Source organism: Phacochoerus africanus, chromosome 4 (genome assembly GCF_016906955.1).
Source record: "Phacochoerus africanus isolate WHEZ1 chromosome 4, ROS_Pafr_v1, whole genome shotgun sequence".
NCBI classification, from domain to species: domain Eukaryota; kingdom Metazoa; phylum Chordata; class Mammalia; order Artiodactyla; family Suidae; genus Phacochoerus; species Phacochoerus africanus.
In genome coordinates, this window is record NC_062547.1 from 94,937,767 (window position 1) to 94,958,773 (window position 21,007).

Consider the following 21,007-nt stretch of genomic DNA (forward strand, 5'->3'; position numbering starts at 1 on the left):
ACCATAAAGATTTCAAGTCAGCTTAGTTTTATTATCATTTATCTTAGTGTTAAGTGCTATATTTATTTATGTGGCTAGATGATTAAATGTTTGCCTCTTTCTAAATTGTATGATCCATGTGAGCAAGGACCAAGACTATTTTGGCTCACCATTGTTTCCCTGACACTTAATAAATATTTGTAACTGGAAGGAAAGACGTAATAGAAGCCACTAGTAAGCAGGAATCATGAGGTAGAAAGGTGTGGAGAGCGGAGTGGTTGGGGGTGGTTGGTACTGGGGGCAGGGTCAGAATCAGTGGCTGTGTTGAGCAGAGAAATGGAATGAAGTTGTGACAGGATTCTTGACTCGTGGGATTGATGCCGCCACTAAAGGAGGTAATAACGTGGTCCCCATTCTTCATACATGACCACAAGCATGCCTGTTAGTTCCCTAGAGCTGCTTGTGCATCCTGAACAACAAAAGATACTACATTTCCCTACGAGACTAGATCTTTTACTGGGGGACAGTTTTCTTGTCCTATCTTACATCCCCAGGAGTCTTTATAATAAATCTTTATCACTTAAGTGAATTGACCACACCTTTGGAACTCAAAAGCTTACAGATTGTCAATTGAAGATAATATTACCACACTTTTTCAGAGTTGTGAGAGAGACAATGCACGAGGAAGCACTTGACAACTTTAAAATTTTCTACAACTACAAGACATCAATTACCGAACATTTTTAAATAAAACAAAATGTATTATCAGATTAATTCCTCAAAAATGCTCTTGTAACATTCACAATAGTTTTCCTTGAAATTTTCCCATTAGGTTGTCAATAAGCTATTTTATGTCCAGTACATAATCACTTTTCCTTCTACTACAATGCTTAGCTTAAAATACATGTTAAAGACAGAACATATATCTGGAGTCAAGCAATAATAGATAGTCTTAGAAAAGTACTCCTTCTGGTCAGCACTGCTCCAGTGATAACATGCATGACCAGGAAATGATTAGTTCTCATCCCAGCTACACTATGATTAACACTGAGAAAGTTCCTTAGATATTTGTGCTAAGTAGCCTTAGTTAGGTCACAGAACAGAAGTTAAATATAAAATGGCTCAAGTGTAACAAATAACATCCCAAAGTATCCATATGTAACAGAAATGAAATTCTTTAGCACAAGGCTCCTCAAACCCTGGTGGAATAGGTACTGTCAGTGCCAAGCCCATACACTCTCAGCATTCACCTGTTCAAAGCAGGCAGTGGCCTCTCACTGGAAACACAGGTTACTCTCTACCTGAGGGCCTTCTTTAGCCATGGGAGATATTCACCCTGCACACAGGGTAGTCTAAAGGTGTTGGAGAGACCCTTTCAGAAGCAGCCCTCAACCAATGACAAACGGGAGCTCAAGAATAAAGTCCACTTTCCTTGTGGTTCCTTGGTGTGACAACTCTGGGGGTGGGAGGGACAGTTCTATGCAATCTCCCAGAGCTCCTCAGTAGGACTGAGCCCTAGTTGCTCTTAGTCGTAACCCACTCATCAAGATATCCCATAAGAGCTTTCTTCCCTTCCCTATGCTCCTACTGAAATTTCCTGGGATCACCTCCCAAATAAACAACACTTAAATCCTAGTTTCAGAGTCTGGTTCTGGGGGAACCCAAACTAGGAAACCTGGTTTGCAAACCAATGACAATTTTTAATACATCCCTGGAAAAATGAACAAGAAGGACATAATATACCATGCACATTTCATTAAGCTAAATTTCTGTAATTCAAAAGACTTTGCTTTTTTTTCTGGAATTTCTTTCTTTTTCCCTTTTTTTTCCCCCTCTCTCCCTTCCTTCCTTTCTCCCTGTCCCTTACTTTCTTTACCCATTTTGTGTGTGTGTGTGTGTGTGTGTGTGAGAGAGAGAGAGAGAGACATGATTCTGGCTTGACCTGTCTTTTCCTTTCATGAAATAGACTTGTAGGAAATGGTAGGTAATAACAAAATATTTCTCACTTCATAAAATTCACAATTCAGTAATCTTCAATTTTGTTGAAGTTTTAGAGGGCTGTAAAATCCAGAAATCTGGAAATTACTCCTGTACTCAGTGTCATATTTCATTGTTATTTTCACAATGAGGTAAAGAATGAAGATTAAAAAATTAGAAAAATGTGTTAACAGGTAGAATTGAGTTCTTCGAAACTGTGAATGAAGAAATAATTAGAAGTATCAGGTAGTTTTAGGTAAAACTACATTACTCATAATTTTTTCCAATGTATTTAAAACTCTCACCATATTTTTATCTATCTATAATTATTTCAAGGCTCTATTTAACCCTTTCATTGTATAGTTATTTTAAAGACTATACAGAGGCTTGCGTCTTTGGTGTACTAACTAAATTTAGAGATAAATGGGCTACTGGGAGATTCTCTGGTAGACCCAAGAATGCAACCTGAATGAGAGACTTTGCAAGATTCCTAAGGTATAAGAGGCCAAAGGTTAGTTAGACCCAGGACTGTGCTTCAGGTGGTAATTAAATTGTCAGCTGACAGAGGCAAAAAATGGGAGAGTACTTACAAAGAAAATGTGGAGCAGAGTCCCCCACTTCACTCACTCACCTTAAAACCATTCCACTCCCTTTTTTCTTTTATTTCTAGCATGGAGCACTATCATGTAAAGGTGTAGAAAGGAAAAACAGAAATGTTACTGGTTAGAGGAAATTACTAGGCAAAGAAAACAGACTAGAAATGATGAAAGGGAATATTTCCAATAACGAATAATGAAAAATCATCAAAGTAAAGACCAAAGAATAAACTTAACTAAAAATAAAGACATTTTTCTACTCTTTTTTTCTACTCTTCTTTCAAGGGAGGGATATTTATATCCAACTGATCAAAGTTCCTTTAACCATGTTTAAGTTTGAATATTTTAAGAGGGATCCAAATAATTTTCTTTGAATTTTATTTTACAGCCTCAGAGATCATACTATAATTTCTCCACAGTGTTTATAATTTTCATCAATCTTAAATTATTGTACCACATACTGTAATTGCTGCATAACTATTTACTTTTTTCATCAAAATAACTTCCTTTAACCTGTATCTTCTCAGTGTTATTTTCTCAAAGCATGTCTCTAATAAGAAATTTGTGATCTTGAAATTTTAAGATAAGGTCAACAAATGCAGTAGCAGTATTAGTGGTTAGGAGTAAAAGCTTCCTTTCAAAATTTTGAGGTCAATGAAACCTTTTGACACTATTTAGATAAAGCTGAAGTCTATTTGTTTAGCATGAAACACAATTATGCCCTTTATCACTTTTTGCTTAGTTTCACCTCAGAAACTACTCATACAATTGCTCTAAATTCCTTGAGAGTCTCTAATATTATATTACTGACTCAGAGTTACCTTTTCTTATATTCAAGTATCAAAACTGCCAAATATTTCAGAATGCATTACATTCATATTTGAGCTGCCAATAAAATCAGAATGAACCAAATTCATTTTTTAAAACTAAGTGTTCAGATTCTTTTCACCCACAAGTCCTTGCCCAGCATTTTTGATTATTTGTTCATTAAATACTGTGTTTAATACCTTATCTAAAGTAACATTTCTAAAATCATAGCTATCAAAGATTGTTTTACAAAAAACTAAAAGCTACTTTTGAATTTTTCTCTTCTTTGTTACATTGTTCTGTTTTTCAGTGCCTTCCTTTTTAATATTATCTGTGAATTTAATTAAGACTGTTTACTTCCCTTTGTTAACTAATGTTACATAACACCACACCTAATACTAGTCCATGCAGAAAACCTGTAATTCTTCTCTCTAAATAAATAATTCATAGTTTTTTGTTTGTTTGTTTTTTAATGTTCCTCAGTTTTTGACTCATGAACTTTGTAGAGTATACCTATGTCAGGAAATTCAGTGGCTTGGAAGAAAGGGAAAGGAAAACACAGAGGTAGAAACTGAGGGACAAATTAGTAGGAAAAAAGTCATGAGACAATAGAGACTATAAATGAGAGATGGGTAGGTTAAGGTGAATAGAATAATAAAGGTAATAGACAAAAATAAAGAAGGTGGAAACATTTAGTCCTTTTGGAAAAAATGAAAAGTCACTGAAGATAGAAGAAAGACTGATTGGAGATTAAGGAAGTACACAAAGAAAAATAAAGATCAAGGTCTGGATCTGTCCAATACAAAAAAAAATTGAAAATATCAAAAATATGTGGTAATTTCTTTGGATAAGAAGTTCAACAGTACTGTAACACTGAGTATAATTTAAAATATTGGTAGTAGATCTTCCCCACTAGTTGAGCAATTGATTCCTAAAGACATGAGCTGATCTAATTCAGTATTTGTTAAAAGAATGGAAAACTGAAACTGGCAAGGATGAAGCACTGGGCTAGGTAGTAGGATTGTCCACAGGTTTTTATCTACAGTATAGCTTTGTAGTAACTAGAAAATAATATAAATCAGTAGGTAATTGGTGTTGGGCTACTTTAAATCTTGGGGTGCTAAAGAAATTAAAAAAAAAAAAAAAAAGAAAGAAAAAGAAAGGGAAAGGACGTAATTCTGCAAATTAGTGAGCCTGATCTGGAATCTCAGGCAGAATACCTATGGTGTGTAGCGACAACAGTGCTAACCATAGTTACCTGCCAGTCCAATGTCCTACATTCAAAACCTGATGATGGTGTTGAATACCTTTTTCTTATTTGGCATACCATACTTTAATACGATGGTTCTTCAACTTAAATGTGCAAACTTGGAGGATTCATTAAAACATAGATTACTGCAGTTTCTGATTCAAAGGGTCTAGGGTGGGGTCCAATTAATTTGCATTTCTAACAAGTTCCTAAGATATTGCGGGTCTGAGACCACTGTTGTGACTAGTCAGTTCAGCTCCACTTTCCCAGGTAGTGTATTGCATGAGAGGCAAGCACAATGAGTCCTCAGGATTACTGCTATAATTAAGTTTGTAGCTAATTTTGGCAAATAAGCTTTTGGAAATTTCTTAAGTAGGGGACTCTTTTAGCGGTCTTTTTTATTTTGGCGTCTATTACAGCTCCTTCAATGTGCTTCTTGTTGGTTTGACCATCCTTATCAGAGAAAATCTGATCTCAAAGATCAATATTTAATGGTATTTAATGTGAGATCCCTTCTGGGAAAATTAAAATGAACAATGTATGAATCTAAAAGGGTAAATTACAGATACTGGAATAAAAAAAAAAGGTGAATGATTCCTCCAGTTATGTTTACATGTTCTAACATAAAAGACAGCAAAAAAGCCATTGTCTGCACATATTAAGGGTGAAATTTTGGTTTATTGGTAATTCTTGAAACTATACATAATTGTAACCGACACTTTGGGACCTTCTTGACAATTTCCTGTTTAAAGTGCCTGTGTCTTCAAGCCCTACTGTTAGGCACACAAACCAGGACAAAAGTGCGTTGATTACTGTTGTCTACAGCACTACTCCTCTCCACACCTTACCAGTATCCAACAGACTTGCAATAGCACAGGCAGTGTGTCTGTGTGTGTCAGAGACACATACAAACAATAGAGGGAAAGGATCGTGAAGAAAACAAATGGTGTATGGTCGTTAAAATCTGGCTTCACAACTACTATTTCTACCAAAATTCTTAGCCCTCACACATGCCCCCTCCCTTATTCATTTCGTTTTGTCAGAACCTAGTTTAAAAAATTCACCTTATTATTTTAGTTTGTAGTAGTGTTATAGTAATTTATACTATGCAAAGAAAATGAAAACACAAGCAGTACCGCCTAAGACCTTGGAAGCAGTCCGCCCCTCCAACCCCGACCCAGGCCGACCTCGGCCGTCTGGTTTCTGCGCCGCCACCAAGGGAGTTTGTTCTACCGGTCAGGAAGCAGGGAACTGGCTTCGCAGCATCTTCCTTTCCCTTTCCCCCGTCCCTCCGGTCCAACCCCTCCAGGTCTCATTTCGACTCTCCTTTTTTCACCTAGCTGAGCGGCCGCGTGCTCGCCGAGACCCACTCCTCCCCTCCTCCACCCCACCGGCCCAACAAACAAAGCCCAGGAAGGCAGGCGCACACCGACTGTAGAAAAGGCCGCGCCGCCACGCGTTACACCCGGAGCCGGACAGAGAGCGCGTCCGCGAACCGCGCGTCCCCGCCGCTTCCTTCCCTCCCGACTCTTCCTTTTCCTCCTCCAGGCCCAGCACCCCCCACCACCCCTGCACCGGGAAGGAGCCTGCGCAGAAGCTGCCCTCTCCCTCCTCCTCCCCTCGCCCCCCCGCCCTTCCTTCCCTCCGCTCCTCCTCCCTTGCCCCGCCTTCCTTTCTCTTGTCGATTTCACTGAGCGCTCCAGGTTGGGAGCAATTCAGTTGATTTCCCCACTACCCCGCCCCCCTTCCTCTTTTCTCCCCACCCCTCCCATCTCAGCCCGGTGGAGGATGAAGCGGCTGCAGTGGCCCCAGCCCCAGCAGCGGCACCGGCGGTGGCTGCGGTGGGGGTGGCCGGAACTGGGGTGGTGAAGAAGCGGTGGTGGCGGCGGCGGCGGTGGCGGTGGCTGAAGGATCGGCAGCCGCCCCAGCCGCTTCCCCTGTGCTTCCCTTCCTCTTTAGTGCAGCCGGGAAGTTTTTCGCTTCTGTGCATGTGTGTGTGCGTGAGTGTGGGTGTGTAAGGTGAAGGTTTGGTCGGCGTTTGTGCAGGCGTTGGGTTTTTTGCCCACTTCTCTTCCCGTAACCCGGGTAGCTCCCGAGCCTGGGCTGTGGCCCGAAGAGGGGGCGCGGCGGCGGGCTCTCTCCTTTTGTTGTTGTTTCCTCCGCCTGTGGAGCTGAAGGGGGAACGCGCCTGGGTGGGGCGGCTCGGAGCCCGGGCCTGGTGGCCCCCGGGGCTCCCGGGCGGGTAGAGCAGGGCAGAGGAGAGCGGGCTTCAACATGATGGCGGCCGAGGCCGGCAGTGAGGAAGGCGGCCCGGTCACCGCCGGGGCAGCTGGAGGCGGCGCCGCCGCGGGCTCGAGTGCTTATCCGGCAGCGTGTCGGGTGAAGATACCCGCGGCCCTGCCTGTGGCAGCTGGCCCCTATTCTGGGCAGGCGGAAGCTGGAGTGGCCGGGACTCTGGGTGGAGGAGCCGCTCTGGGGTCATCGATCCTGGGACCTGGGTCTGTGGCTGGGGCACTGGCGGGAGCCGGACTGTCAGGGGGAGGTGCTGCTGCTGGCGTGGCTGGTGCTGCCGCTGCCGGACCCGGCGGGGAGATGGCTCTCACCAAGGGGACCACTTCGTTGCCTACTGAGACGTTCGGGGCAGGCGGTGGATTCCCTCCTCTGCCGCCTCCTCCTCAGCTGCCCCCGTTGGGCGCGGGCCTGGGAACAGTGGACGAAGGTGACTCTCTGGATGGACCAGAATACGAGGAGGAAGAGGTGGCCATCCCGCTGACCGCTCCTCCAACTAACCAGTAAGTCAAGACCGCTGTTTTGGGGGAAGCTGGCTCGTGGAAAGAAGTGAGAAAACCTGCCTCGTTCCTGCAGCTGTGACTCGTTGTGAAAAGTTTTGAAGCTTAAGGTTCCGTGCGTAGGGATTTAATTTGATCACTCATCTTCCCTACAGGCACACTCCCTGGCGTCTTTGTATATTTATTGCTCCTCTGGGAAGATGTAAAGTTTTAAATACGGGAAGCATGGGAAAGTGTAGATCCAGTGACAACCAGATAAGGTTCTGCCCCTTCCAAATTGAGGTGCCGTCCTGGGATTCAGCTGAGCTTGCAGATACCCAGGCGGTCCTTGTCCGTATTAACCCGGGTTAGATGATTAGTAAGAAGCTTTACAAGTATTTGAATGAGCATTGTACTAGTATCATTTGAGACATGCATTGGTCAGAATGCTTTGTTTTCGTTGCGCTGCAAATCGCAAGGCTTAATGATGGAGAAGTCTTTGAATCACTTTTGAGAGCCTGGGTCAGCGAGAAAGGAAGGGGGTTCTGTGAAGTGTGGTTAGGGGCCCATACTCTGCAATATCTGTAATTTATGCTGTAGAATTCCCATTTATTGATATTAGTGTAATTCTTTTATAGTTGAAACCTAAGTAGAATGTTGGAGCAAATCAAAATAGTGTGCTTCAACAGTTTTTGTTGGTGGCCAATGCAGTATTCTATTTGAAAATTAATTTTGACAGTCTACAGCAGAATATATAGGAAGTGACTCTTCCGTATGTAGTACCTCCACCTTGTTCTCTTCATAGGTATGTATAGGTGGACCTTGATGAGAGGAAAATGTTGATGGGGAAGTGCTAATAGTAGGCAAAACTTGTTTTATAGGTCCCTCATATCTGTCTTAATTGACCTTTAGAATTTTGACAACTTGGTATCAGAGGAAGAAAGATTTGGTTCCTATGTTGACAAACACTCTGGACAGTTGAAAGTTTTTGTTTGCTTTTTGGAAAAGCTTCTTTGGAAGATTTAGAAAGGGCTCAATGAATTAGGACTTTTTAGACTTTAAGCTACATCTTTTGATGTAAAAGTAAAGTTAGTGCTATTTATGACAGCGGTGGTATGGGGTTGTTATATTCCTTTTAATATTGTTCATTTTGAGTTCAGTTTTTTTGGTCTGATTTTATTCCAGCTTACTTTATGTATTGCAGACTTTTTTGAAGGTGTTCTGAGAGTGTTAAAAATTCAAATTACAGCATTGTTTTTACACCTTTAAGACTTTTTGGAAAATCACTTAGATATTAAGGGCCCTGTGGTTATGATAATGTACAACTTTTCATAATAAAAGAGTATATAGTCTTTTGGCATTTCCTAAGTTGAATTAGGCATATTTAGTTTATTGCAGTTCTAAATCTTTAAATACAGAATTTATTTTGTAGAGCAATTTTAGATTCACAGCAAAATTGAGCAGAAAATGCATTCTTCCCATTAACTTTTTAATAATAAACATGAATGAGTGCATAGGAAAAAATATGTTTGTAAGAAGTCTCGTGAGATTTTCATCATGTTATATGTATTTAGAAATAAAAATATTATTTGTATAATTATGTATATGAGAATTGTTCATGTTCTAAAAAAGTATCCTCCATTTCTAGTATGTTTCTTAAATTTGCCACTGAGAAGTACAAATTTCCCTTTTTTCTTTATCTTAGATATCAACCCAGAGTCTCTGGAGGCAATACAGTGTAGTGGTTAAGCGTGCAAATTCTGAAGTTAGACAAGATTTGGGTTGGAATCCTGACTCTGCTACTTACTAACTGTGTGATCTTGGAAAGGTCAGTTGCCCCATCTGTAAAATGGGGATAATAATGGTATCTCCCTCAAATGGTCGTTTTTTAAGGTTAATGAGTACCCCCTGAACATATTCAGCACAGTACCTGGCACATTGTGAGTGTTGAGTAAATTAATAGTCTCCTAAAATAACAGTATAATTTTATTGTCATTGAATTGCCTACTAGTTCTGTTGGTATAGGAACTCCCTTATTAATGGCTCTTTTAGAGAATGTTTTGAACTCCAAAGGCCTGTCTACTATGATTAATTATGTTAAAATTTTTATTTTAACTTCATAAAGCCTTCCAGCAGGTTAAGCAGGTTTAGAGATGAAATTCAAGTGTTTCCTATAAATTCTTATTTTAAATAAAAGGAAAAGCCTAAATGACTTGGTTAAATAATGTCAAATCTTTAAGAAATGTATTGAAGAGGTGCTTCTGACCTAAATTAATATATGACTACTAGTGACTGGTCACCTTAGTGATAGCACGGTGCCAGGGAAGTTCAGGTCACAAGATCAAGTCCACAGTGGTTTGTTAGATAGACCATGGTTCTCTGGTCACAGAGCTCAACCTTATGTCCAACTAGTTTGATGTTCTTTGTTATAAGAGAGTAAAGTGACAATATGTAGATAGACCAGTGCAAATATAATCACACTACTATAATTTTTTATGTTATTTTCCTGTGTGTATGTTGAATTATTAGTTCCACGTTTAGTATTTTTATTATTATTTTCATTAGTTTGGTTACGGCCAGAAAAATTTGTATAATTTTAACTATTCCTTTGTTTGAATATTCTCCTTTTTTGCAAGTTTTTAGGAAAAATTTTTAAAAAGGAAAAAAATTCTCCCCATGTATTTTTATGCTACAAAGATTCTGTATCTAAAACTGCTAACAAATTTGTTTCCTTTTTTTTTTTTTTTTTTTTTTTCATGGCCCCACCTGCAGCATGTGGAAGTTCCTGGGCCAGGGATTGAATCCTAACTGCAGCTGCTACCTTTGTTTCAGCTGCAGCAACACAGAATCCTTTAACCCACTGCACCAGGCCATGATCAAACCTGCTCCTTCGCATGGACCTAAACCCCTGCAGTTGGATTCTTGACCCACTGTGCCACAGCAGAAACTCCACAGATTTCTGTTTTGAGAGAATAAGGGGAGTTCTCTTGTTGCACAGCAGGTTAAGGATCTGGTTTTGTCACTGCAGTGGCTTGGGTTTGGTCTGGTAACTTTCATATGACAGGGGCGAGGCCAAAAAAAAGAGAGAGAAGGAGGAAGGGGGAGAGGGGAGGTTAAATTAAGGGAATTTGTTGCTGGTACTGCCTCTACTATTATGGAGCTGCTTTTCATGGGCCTCATTATTTCTTTCTCTCTTCTCCAGAGGTGAGGGCTGATAGTTAATGGAGTATAGTTCCCTTAGCCCACCTTCAATTATATATAGGGTTTTTTTAACTATGAGCCTGCAGTAGCAGGAGACTCTTGTGCTGACTCCAACCTACAGATGTATCTTGCTTGCTCTGAATGTATTTGGAGCATTTAGTGATTAGTTGCTACCACTTACAAATAGGAAAACTTCATGTTTAGGAAGTCTTGATTTCCAGCATCACTTGAAAAATCACAGGACTTGGCTCTACCTGGTTTCTCTTCCTGCTTGAGGATAGATTTCTAGACCTGGGTAGTGGTTGCCCTGTTTGGGTGAGTTCTGAGCTCTATAGTTAGCTGTAATCTCCACCAGGTCTGTGTTGCCTTTGATGTTATTTACCTGGCATCTCGCCTAACTTGATCTTACCTTGGACCTAAAAGGCAGGCTTTTTCAAGCCTGAAACTTAAAACAGGAAGAAGGAATGTAAGTAATATCTATCTTTTTCTTAAACATCATCTTACTGTTTCTAAAAAATAACATTCATTATTAATTAAGACAAATAATTGTTAAATGTTAATGTTAGGACGTAGCATTCATTTACTTTGTCACTGATTGCATTAAAACTCTGGATCAGTCATTATTTCTTAATAAAAATGATGGTGAGCATTTAAAAGATGAGTTATGGACAAGTAGTTTCTGACTAACACCAGTTATTTGTACTTTATTTGTGTGAGTAGTAGAGCAGTGCAGTAGGTTAATTTAAGGGATACAATAATGAGTAAGATAACCTTTTTCTTACTGAGTCTCTCTTCTGGCAGAGTTTTAGATCTAGTAGGAAGTTAAGTAAACCAGTTACTATCATTCAGGCTAGGTTAAGATAAATATCATGAGTGAAGTATATGCAGTCATGGGGGGCATAAAAGAGTAAGATATTTATTTAATTAGAGTCAGTAAAGTCTTAGAAGAAAAGTAGCAGGTATGTTTTCAGTGCTGCTTAATGTATTCTGAACAAGAGGTAATTGGTTCCTATGCCCTTTGCCTAATGATTCTGTCAGGAAAAGTATTGCAGATTAATGAGTGTAAATTTTTGACCTTTAGTGAAGAGTCTGTCCTACTGAATTCTTAATTATTTACCTGTGTCCTAGGATAGGTTGAGGTGGTGCCTGTAGTTACTGAGAATACAGAGCACATCCAAAGGCTTGAATTGGTTTGGATCACTGATTAGCCCTCTAGGGAAATCAGGCAAACATTGACAGATTTATAAAATAAATAAATAAATAAAAGGACAGCAGTAAATGGGGAACAAGGGGGAAATTAAGTGGTCTTTTGGTTTCTTTGCTCCCTTTTTATGGGCCATTAGGGAAATGAGAGAATGACTTTAACAAAAGCTCAAATACTCCAAATAATATCTTTTGAGGGATGGCGATAGAACTTAAAATGATTTTTAATAGTAACAGTTGTTACTGATGATATTTGTTGGTTGCTTAGTACCTGATAGGAACTGTTCTAATTGGCTTATGTGTGTTATTGTAGTTGCATATTGCTTTGCTCCAAAACTTAGTTCTTAAAAACATTTATCTGCTCTTGATTCTAAAATTTGGGCAGGACTTGAAGGAGGACTGCCTTCGTGTGTCATCTGTTGGCTGTAGTGTCCAAGGTGGCTTTTTAACTTATAAGTCTGGTACTTTAGCTAGGATGGGTGGGAACAGCTGTTGGAGAACTGAGCGTGTATATGTGTGTATGTATGTCCATCTGTGTCTCTGTGCCTTCCCCTTCTTCACCTCCTCCTGCCTCCCCAACCCTCTCCATTTCATTAGTTTGAACTTCTTCACAGCATGGCAGATGGGTTCCATGAGGGAGCTTTCTAAGAGGACAAGCCTTACCATACCAGCACTTACGAAGCCTCTGTGTTCTTCATGTTCCAATGGCCATTGCTAATCACATGACTCAGTCCAGATTTAATATGAGAGTGGACTATACAGGGGCACCAATATGGGGAGGTAAGATTTCTTGAGTGCATCATAGTAACTGCCCACTGCATATATTACTCATAGATATGTAAATATCAGACAATATTAGAATACTAGTGCTCAGGGGTGGTGTGGAAGAAAGGGCAAGTAATCAGGTTTTTCCCTTAGGGTCCACATGGTGAATTGTCCTTCATCATATGGTTCAAATAGCCACACAATAGATTTTGCTGTGACCATGATTATCTTAATTTTAAACCAAAGATCTTGAATATAGGTGTTGGTTATGGCTCACTTTTTGAATATATAAATATATGTATGGTAGGTGTATTATCTTGAAATTATCTGCAGTACATTTCAGTTGTGGGTTAAGTAAAAAATAGTTGTTATCAGTTAAAATTTACAGATAACTTCTCCATATGTGTAATAACATCTCAGTAGATTTGAAATATGCTTTTAGGTGTTCTGCGGTCATATGATTCTGTGAGTAAAACAGTGAACATTATAGGGGGGCAAAACAATATAAGATTGTGCAATCTAGCTGGACAATAAGGCGTTAGTGATAGAGAAAAATAAAATTAATGTACTGACACATTGTACAAATACATTTTTCAAATGAGAGGATAGTTTTGAAAGAGTTGAAAGAGAGTATATGAAAGAGTGATAGTGAATTTTATACCATAATTCTGTTTTACTAAATTTTCATGGAAGGTTTGATTAGCTTTTGTAGTGTCAGTGTTTGATATCATAGTAGTTCCCCATAGTCACAGATTACCTTTCCATGATTTCAGTTATTCTCAGTCAACCTTGATTGAAAAATATTAAATGGAAAATACCAGAAATAAGCAATTCATAAATTTTAAAAATTTTATGCTATTCGGAGTTGCATGATGAAATCTCACTCCATCCTGCCCAGACATGAATCATACCTTTGTCCAGCATATCCTGCTGTCACTTAGTAGTCCTGTCTTGGTCATCAGATCGACTATTGCGGTATCACAGTGCTTGTGTTCAGGTAACCCTTGTTTTAGTTAATGGCCCTAAGAGTAGTGATGTTGGCAATTCAGATACGCCAAAAAGAAGCTGTAAGGAGTTCCTGTTGTGGTGCAGCAGGACACGAATCCAGTTAGGAACCGTGAGGTTGCAGGTTCAATCCCTGGTGTAGGTCACACACGTGGCTCGAGTTGCTGTAGCTATTGCTGTAGCTGTGGCCTGTAGCTCCAATTTGACCCCTAGTCTGGGAACTTCCATATGCCCCAGGTATGGCCCTAAAAAAAAAAAAAAAAGCTGTAAAGTGCTTCCTTTAAGTCAAAAGGTGCAAGTTTTTGGCTTAATAAGGGATGAAAAATATCATGCTAGGGTTACTAAGATCTATGATGGGAACAAATCTTCTATCTTCGAAGCTGTGAAGAAGGAGAAAGAAATTCATGATAGTTTTGCTCTTGCATCTCGAGTGGCAAAAGATAGGACCACATTGTATGATAGTGCTTAGTAAGAGGGAAAAGCATTCCTTTGTACAATAAGGTATTTTAAGAGATACATAACATTTATTACAGTATATTATTACACTTGTTCTATTTTATTATTTGTTATTCTTGATCTCTTGCTGTGTCTAATTTATAAATTAAACTTGATCATAGGTATCTATGTATGGGAAAAACAGTATATGTGGGATTTGGTACTAATTTGAGGTTTTAGGTATGCCTGGGAGTCTTGGAATGTATTCCCTGAGGATAAGAGAAGGACTACTGTGTAATTACGAGTGTATGCATAGATACATAGTGTTTTAGTGATAGAGGAAACTCTCATTGCACAGGTACAGAAGCAGACTCAGGTAGAGTGGCTTGCTTAAGGTCACATAGCTAAGTCTTGGTAGAACTGGGGCAGAATCCAGTACTCATGATGTTTCAGATAGGTTTAAATTTGAGTAATATTTATAATTAATTTTGAGGGGGAGGAAATGGTAAAGCAAAGACCCTTTATTGCATAATGATTTACTGCATTCTAGATACTTTACAGTGGTTATGTCATTTAATTCTCAAAAATAAACAATAAGAGATATTATCCACATTTTTATAGTTGAGAAAACTGAGTGATAGAACTGAAATTCAGGAATTACTTCCCATCATGGATCCGTGGAAACGAATCCAACTAGGAACCATGAGGTTGCGGGTTTGCTCCCTGGCCTCGCTCAGTGGGTTAAGGATCCAGTGTTGCTGTCAGCTGTGGTACAGGTTGCAGATGCAGCTCTGATCTGGCATTGCTGTGGCTCTGGCATAGGCCAGCAACAACAGCTCTGATTAGACCCCTAGCCTGGGAACCTCTGTATGCCACGGGTGTGGCCCTATAAAGACCAAAGACAAAAACAAACAAACAAACAAAAAAAAACCTGAAATTCAAAGGCAGATACTTCCCTTGTTCCTTTGCCTTGTCGGTTCCAGTACATACAATACACACATATATGTGCACCCATGCATAAGTCAGCATATCACAGGGCTGGCTAGTCCCTGGGTGTTGTGGACTGAATTATGTCTCCAAAATTCATAGGTTGAAGCCATAGCTGCCAATATGGCTGTATATGGAGACAGTACCTTTATGGAGCTAAATGAAGTGTAAGGGTGGATCCATAATTCAGTAGGACTGATGTTCTCATAAGAACAGGAAGAGGCAAACAGAAATGCACGTGCATAGAGAAAAGGCCATAAGAGTTCACCTACAAGCCAAGGAGAGATGCCTCATTAGAAGCCAGCTAACTCTTTTGGCACCTAATCTTAGACTCGGCCTCTAGAACTATGAGAAATTGCTGCTGTTTAAGTTGTCGACTGTGGAATTTTGTTAGGGCATCCAGAGCTGACTGATACACTGAGTAACTCTGCATCTTTGAAAAAGACTTTGGATAATTATGGAGCAGATTAAATGCACATTTGCTGCTTGAGAAAGAGTCTTCATTCCTATATTTTCTATTTTTCCTGATAGGGAAGAAAAACTTTGCTTATGCTTTACTTTTTGAGTTAGTGACTTACATCTTCTTTTTTGGCTATATATGTGTTGGAAGATGGAAAATATTTAAATGCATGTCTGATTTATCATAGTGTGTAAAGGTCCTACAGGTGACCATGAGTGGTAGCTGTAGAAAATTCTGTGGGTGAGACATTACTCTAACAAATTTTCTGTGTTCATTCTGTGTTTGTTGTTGGAACAGTCAGTGTTACTTTTAAAATTCCTTTCTCTTATATATCTGTTTCTAGCTAAAGAAAGAACATAGAGATACCGCTCAGCTCTTTTATTAAAGTCCTTATAGATATGACCCACTAGACTGTGTTCAGTTAAGATACTTATATAATAATTAGTAGAACATTCTCTCTCACCCATCCATATCTATCTACCTTGTCTAATCTAATTGTGTTTTCTTTCTTTTTTTTTTCCTTTTTCTTTTTTTTTTTTTGTCTTTAGTCTTTTCGGACCGTACTGGCAGCATATGGAGGTTCCCAGGTTAGGGGTCTGTGATTAGCTGCCAGCCCAGGCTATAGCCACAGCAGCGCCAGATCCGAGCTGTTTCTGTGACCTACCCCACAGCTCACAGCAACACCAGATCCTTAACCCACTGATCAAGGCCAGGGATTGAACCTGTGTCTTGATGGATACTAGTCAGATTTGTTTCTGCTGAACTATGACAGAAACTCCTAATTGTAAATTGTATTTTCATATTTAGTTATAAGAAATAATATAGAGGTGTATCCTTCAGCCATTTTTCCTTTTTAGGGCTGCACTTGCGGCACATGGAAGTTCCCAGGCTAGGGGTCAAATCAGAGTTAGAGCTGCCAGCCTACTCCATAGCTGCCACAGCAACAAGGGATCTGAGCCAAGCCGCATCTGTGACCTACACCACAGTTCATGGCTAAGCTGGATCTTTAACCCACTGAGCGAGGCCAGGGATCAAACCAGCAACCTCATGGTTCCTAGTCGGATTCGTTTCCTGCTGTGCCACAACGGGGTACTCCCCACCCATTTTTCCTCAGTAGCAACATCTGGTGGTATCACAACTGTGAACTGATTTCATTGATGTAATTCACTTATTCAGATTTCACCAGTTCTACATATACTCGTGTGTGTGTGTGTGTGTGTGTGTGTGTGTGTGTGGCGTGCATTTAAATCAGTGGCGTTTTACCACATGTATAGATTTGTGTAATCATCACCACTGTAAAGGTACCAAACAATTGCATTACCACCAGGGCTCTAAACTCACATTCCTTCATCCTCTAACCCCTGGCAACCACTATTCTTTTCTTCATTTAGTTGTTTCAAAAAGATTACATAAGTGTATTCATATAATATGTAACCTTTTGGGATAGCATTTGTCACTCAACACAATTTCGTCAAGATTCATCCACGTCAAGATTCATCCACATCGTTGCATGTATCAATATTTTGTTCTTTTTCATTGCCGATTAGTATGGATGTACTTTGGTTTGTTAAATCATTCACTCATTGCAGAACATTTGGGTAAATTCCAGTTTTGGCTGTTACAGGAAAAAAAAAAAACTGCTTTGAGCATTTATGTTTATGTTTTTGCATGAACATGTTTTCATTTTTGTAAGAGTGCAACTGCTGGATTGTGTGGCAATTGCATGTTTCAGTTTTAGAAGAAACTGCCAATCTGTTTTCTAGAGTGGCTGTAACCTTTTACATTCTCACCAATACTGCATGAGTTTGCAGAGAATTGACATCTTTACGATATTGGTCTGCAGCTTTTTTGTGCTATCTTTGTCTTTTTTCAGTATTTGAGTAACACTGGTCTCATAGTATGGGGTAGGACATGTTTCCTCCTTTTCTGCTCTTTGGAAGAGTTTGTGCATTATTGATTTTAATATTTGGTAGAATTCCCTGGTGAAAACATTTCAGTCTGAGATTATTTTTTTTGAGATTTAAAGTTATGAATTCATTTTTTAATGATTATAGGATTATAATTTATGATTATTTTATTTTGGTTGAGTTTGGAGGCTTTAAAGGAATTGATTCATTTCTTCTAATTTGTCTAATTTAGCAGCATAAACTTATTTGTATCATTTCCTAGTTAACCTTTTAATGACTGTAGAATATTCATAATACTCTTTCATTCCTGATACTTGAATTTGTAACCTTATCTCCTTTTGGTTTTGTCAGTCTTGCTAAAGTTTTATCAGTTTTATTTTTTTCAAAGGATTAGTTTTTTGTTGCATTAATTCCCCCCTGCCCCATGGTTTTGTTTTCAGTTTAATGATTTCTCTTATTTTTATTATTCCTTTTTTCTGGTTGCTTTGGGTTAGGTTTGCTCTTATTTTTCTAATTTCTTGAGCAAGGAATTAAAGATTACTGATTTGATGCCTTTTATTGTTGTTGTTTATTAAAATAAGCGTTTAATACTATACCTTTCCCTCTTGGCACTTCTTTAGCCATATTCTGCATCTTTTAACATGCCTTTTTATTATCTTTCAGTTCTGTGTTTCTTTTTTTAACTTTGAGACTTTTTGACTCTCGGATTATTTAGAAATGTGTTCTAAGTGTTTTAAGATTTAACAATTGTCTTTCTGTTTTTGATTTCTAGAGTCCATTATGGTCAGAGAATATACCCTTACGACTTTAGTACTTTTAAACTTGTAGAGGTTGGTTTTATAGTCCAGGATATGGTCTGTCTTGGTGAATGTTCCATGGATTCATGAGAAAATGTGTATTTGGCTGTTTTTGGTGGAATGTTCTATGTCAGATAATTTTTTTTTTACCTTTTATTTGTTTTTTCCACTGTACAGCATGGTGACCCAGTTATACATGTATACATTCTTTTTTCGCACATTATCATGCCCCATCATAAGTGACTAGACATAGTTTCCAGTGCTACACAGCAGGATCTCATTACTAATCCGTTCTGAAGGTAATACTATGCATCTATTAACTCCAAGCTCCCAGTCCATTCCACTCCCTCTCTCTCCCTCATGGCAACCACAAGTTTATTCTCCAAGTCCATGATTTTCTTTTCTGTGGAAAGATTCATTTGTGCCATATATTAGATTCCAGATATAAGCGATATCATATTGTATTTGTCTTTTTCTTTCCTACTTACTTCACTCAGTATGAGAGTCTAGTTCCATCCATGTTGCTGCAAAGGGTATTATTTTGTTCTTTTTTTTTGGCTGAGTAGGATCTTCTATTCCAATCATCTGCCAATGAACATTTGGGTTGTTTCCATGTCTTGGCTATTGTGACTAGTACTGCAATGAACATTCAGGTGCATGTGTCTTTTTTAAGGAAGGTTTTGTCTGGATATATACCCAAGAGTGGGGTTGCTGGGTTATATGGTAGGTCTATGTATAGATTTCTAAGGTACCTTCATACTGTTGTCCATAGTGGTTGTACCAGCTACATTCCCACCCACAGTGCAGGAGGGTTCCCTTTTCTCCACACGCCCTCCAGCATTTGTTCTTTGTGGACTTACGAATGACGGCCATTCTGACTGGTGTAAAGTGGTATCTCATGGTAGTTTTACTTGCATTTCTCTAATAATCAGGGATGTTGAGCATTTTTTCATGTGCTGGTTGGCCATCTGTATATCTTCTTTGGAGAAATGTCTATTCAGGTCCTTTGCCCATTATTCAATTGAGTTGTTGGCTTTTTTGCCTTTGAGTTGCATGCAAATCAGAGAAACCAGAGCACATCCTCGCACCATGCACAAAAATAAGCTCAAAATGGCTGAAAGACAAATATAAGACAAGACACCATCAAACTCCTGGAAGAGAACATAGGCAAAACATTCTCTGACACCAACCTTACAAATGTTTTCTCAGGTCAGTCTTCCAAAGCAACAGAAATAAACCAAAAATAAATCAATGGAACCTAATCAAACTGACAAGCTTTTGCACAGCAAAGGAAACCAAAAGGAAAACAAAAAGACCACTTACAGAATGGGAGAAAACAACTTCAAATGATACAACTGACAAGGGCTTAATCTCTGAAATATACAGACAGCTTATACAACTATTAGATATTTTTGTTTGAATGTGGTGTTCAGAACTTTTAAATCTTTGTTCATTTTCTCTTTATTGTGAGTCTGTGAGAGTGAAGTCTTGACATTCCCAACTATAACTGTGAATTTGTCTCTATTTTTCAACTCTTATTGTTTTCGTTTCATGTATTTTGGAGCTCTGTGGTTTGGTGTATATACTTTTAGGATTGTTGTATATTTCTGGTGGATAGTTTCTTTTATCATGATGTAATTTCTTTTTGTCTCTAGCAAATATTACTTCATCCGTTTGACTTCAAATGAGTTCTGAGTCCCCCATCATTTTGCTTTTCACATGTCTTATTTTAAGTGATCTGATTATAGAGAGCATATAGTTGGTTCTCACCTCCACCCCCAAGCCCACACTGCTCATCTGCCCTTATTTGGTGTGTTTTAAATATTTACAGTTATAATAATTATTGATATGTTAGGGCTTAAGTGTGCCTTCTCTTTCTCATTTCTCTGCCTCTCTGTTCTTGCTTTCCCTTGGGTTATTTGAACATTTGTTAGGATTTCATCATGATATATTACAGTGATATTTATATCACTTTGTAGATATTAAAAAATATGTGTGTAATTTACTGCAGTCTGTAGGTATAAGCATTTTATTAATTCAAACGAAGTGGGGAAACTATTCTTCCACTTATCTCCCTTTACCTTCCCACTTTGACTATTTCTTCTGCATACACTGAGTAGCTTTTCAGATGGTATTAATATTTTTGTTATCGTAGAATATACATTATGTAAAACTTATCATTTTAATCATTTTTAGGGTATAGTTCTGTGGTCTGAAGTGCATACACATTGTTGTTCAACCATTACCACCACCTACCTCCAGAACTTTTCCATCTTCCCCAACTGAAACTCTGTACCCTTTAGACACTAACTCTCCTTTCCCTTTTTCCTCAGCTCCTGGCAACCACCATTTTACTTTTTGTTTCTATGAATTTGACTCCTCTAAGTACCTTACATAAATGGCATCATGGAATATTTTCCTTTTGTAACTGACTTATTTCATTTAGCATGTCTTGAAGGTTCATCTATGTTGCAGCATTTGTCAGAACTTTGTTTTTAATTAGGTCTGAGTACTACTCTAGCCTTACACCACGTTTTTATTCACTCAGCCATCGATGGACACTTGGGTCCCTTCCCCTTTTTGACTGTTGTGATTAATGCTGTTTGAACATAGTGTAAGTATCTGTTTTAGTCATTTCTTTCATTTTAGGGGTATACCTAGAAGTGGAATTTTTGGATCATAGAGGACTTAATTCTGTGTTTCAGTTTTTGAGGAATTAGGATAGCATTTTTGATAGCATCTATACCATTTTGTAGCCTCAGTAGCAAGTATGAGGGTTCTAATTGTTTCATATCCTCACTATCACTTGTATTATCTGAGTTGGTTATTTATTTATTTATTTATTTGCTTTTTTAGGGCTGCACTAGTGGC

General features: G+C 38.8%; 1 protein-coding gene across 3 annotated transcripts in view; it reads left to right on the forward strand.

Moving 5' to 3' along the window:
- Positions 1-6,285: 6,285 nt before the first annotated feature.
- The window catches only part of RASA1 (RAS p21 protein activator 1), a 119,824-nt gene continuing 105,102 nt past the window's right edge, over positions 6,286-21,007 (forward strand). For all 3 annotated transcript variants that reach the window (XM_047778238.1, XM_047778237.1, XM_047778235.1), the window contains exon 1: positions 6,286-7,400. In XM_047778238.1, the coding sequence (XP_047634194.1) occupies positions 6,883-7,400 (518 nt within the window). In that variant the 5' untranslated portion in view covers positions 6,286-6,882. The remainder of the gene's footprint in view (positions 7,401-21,007) is intronic.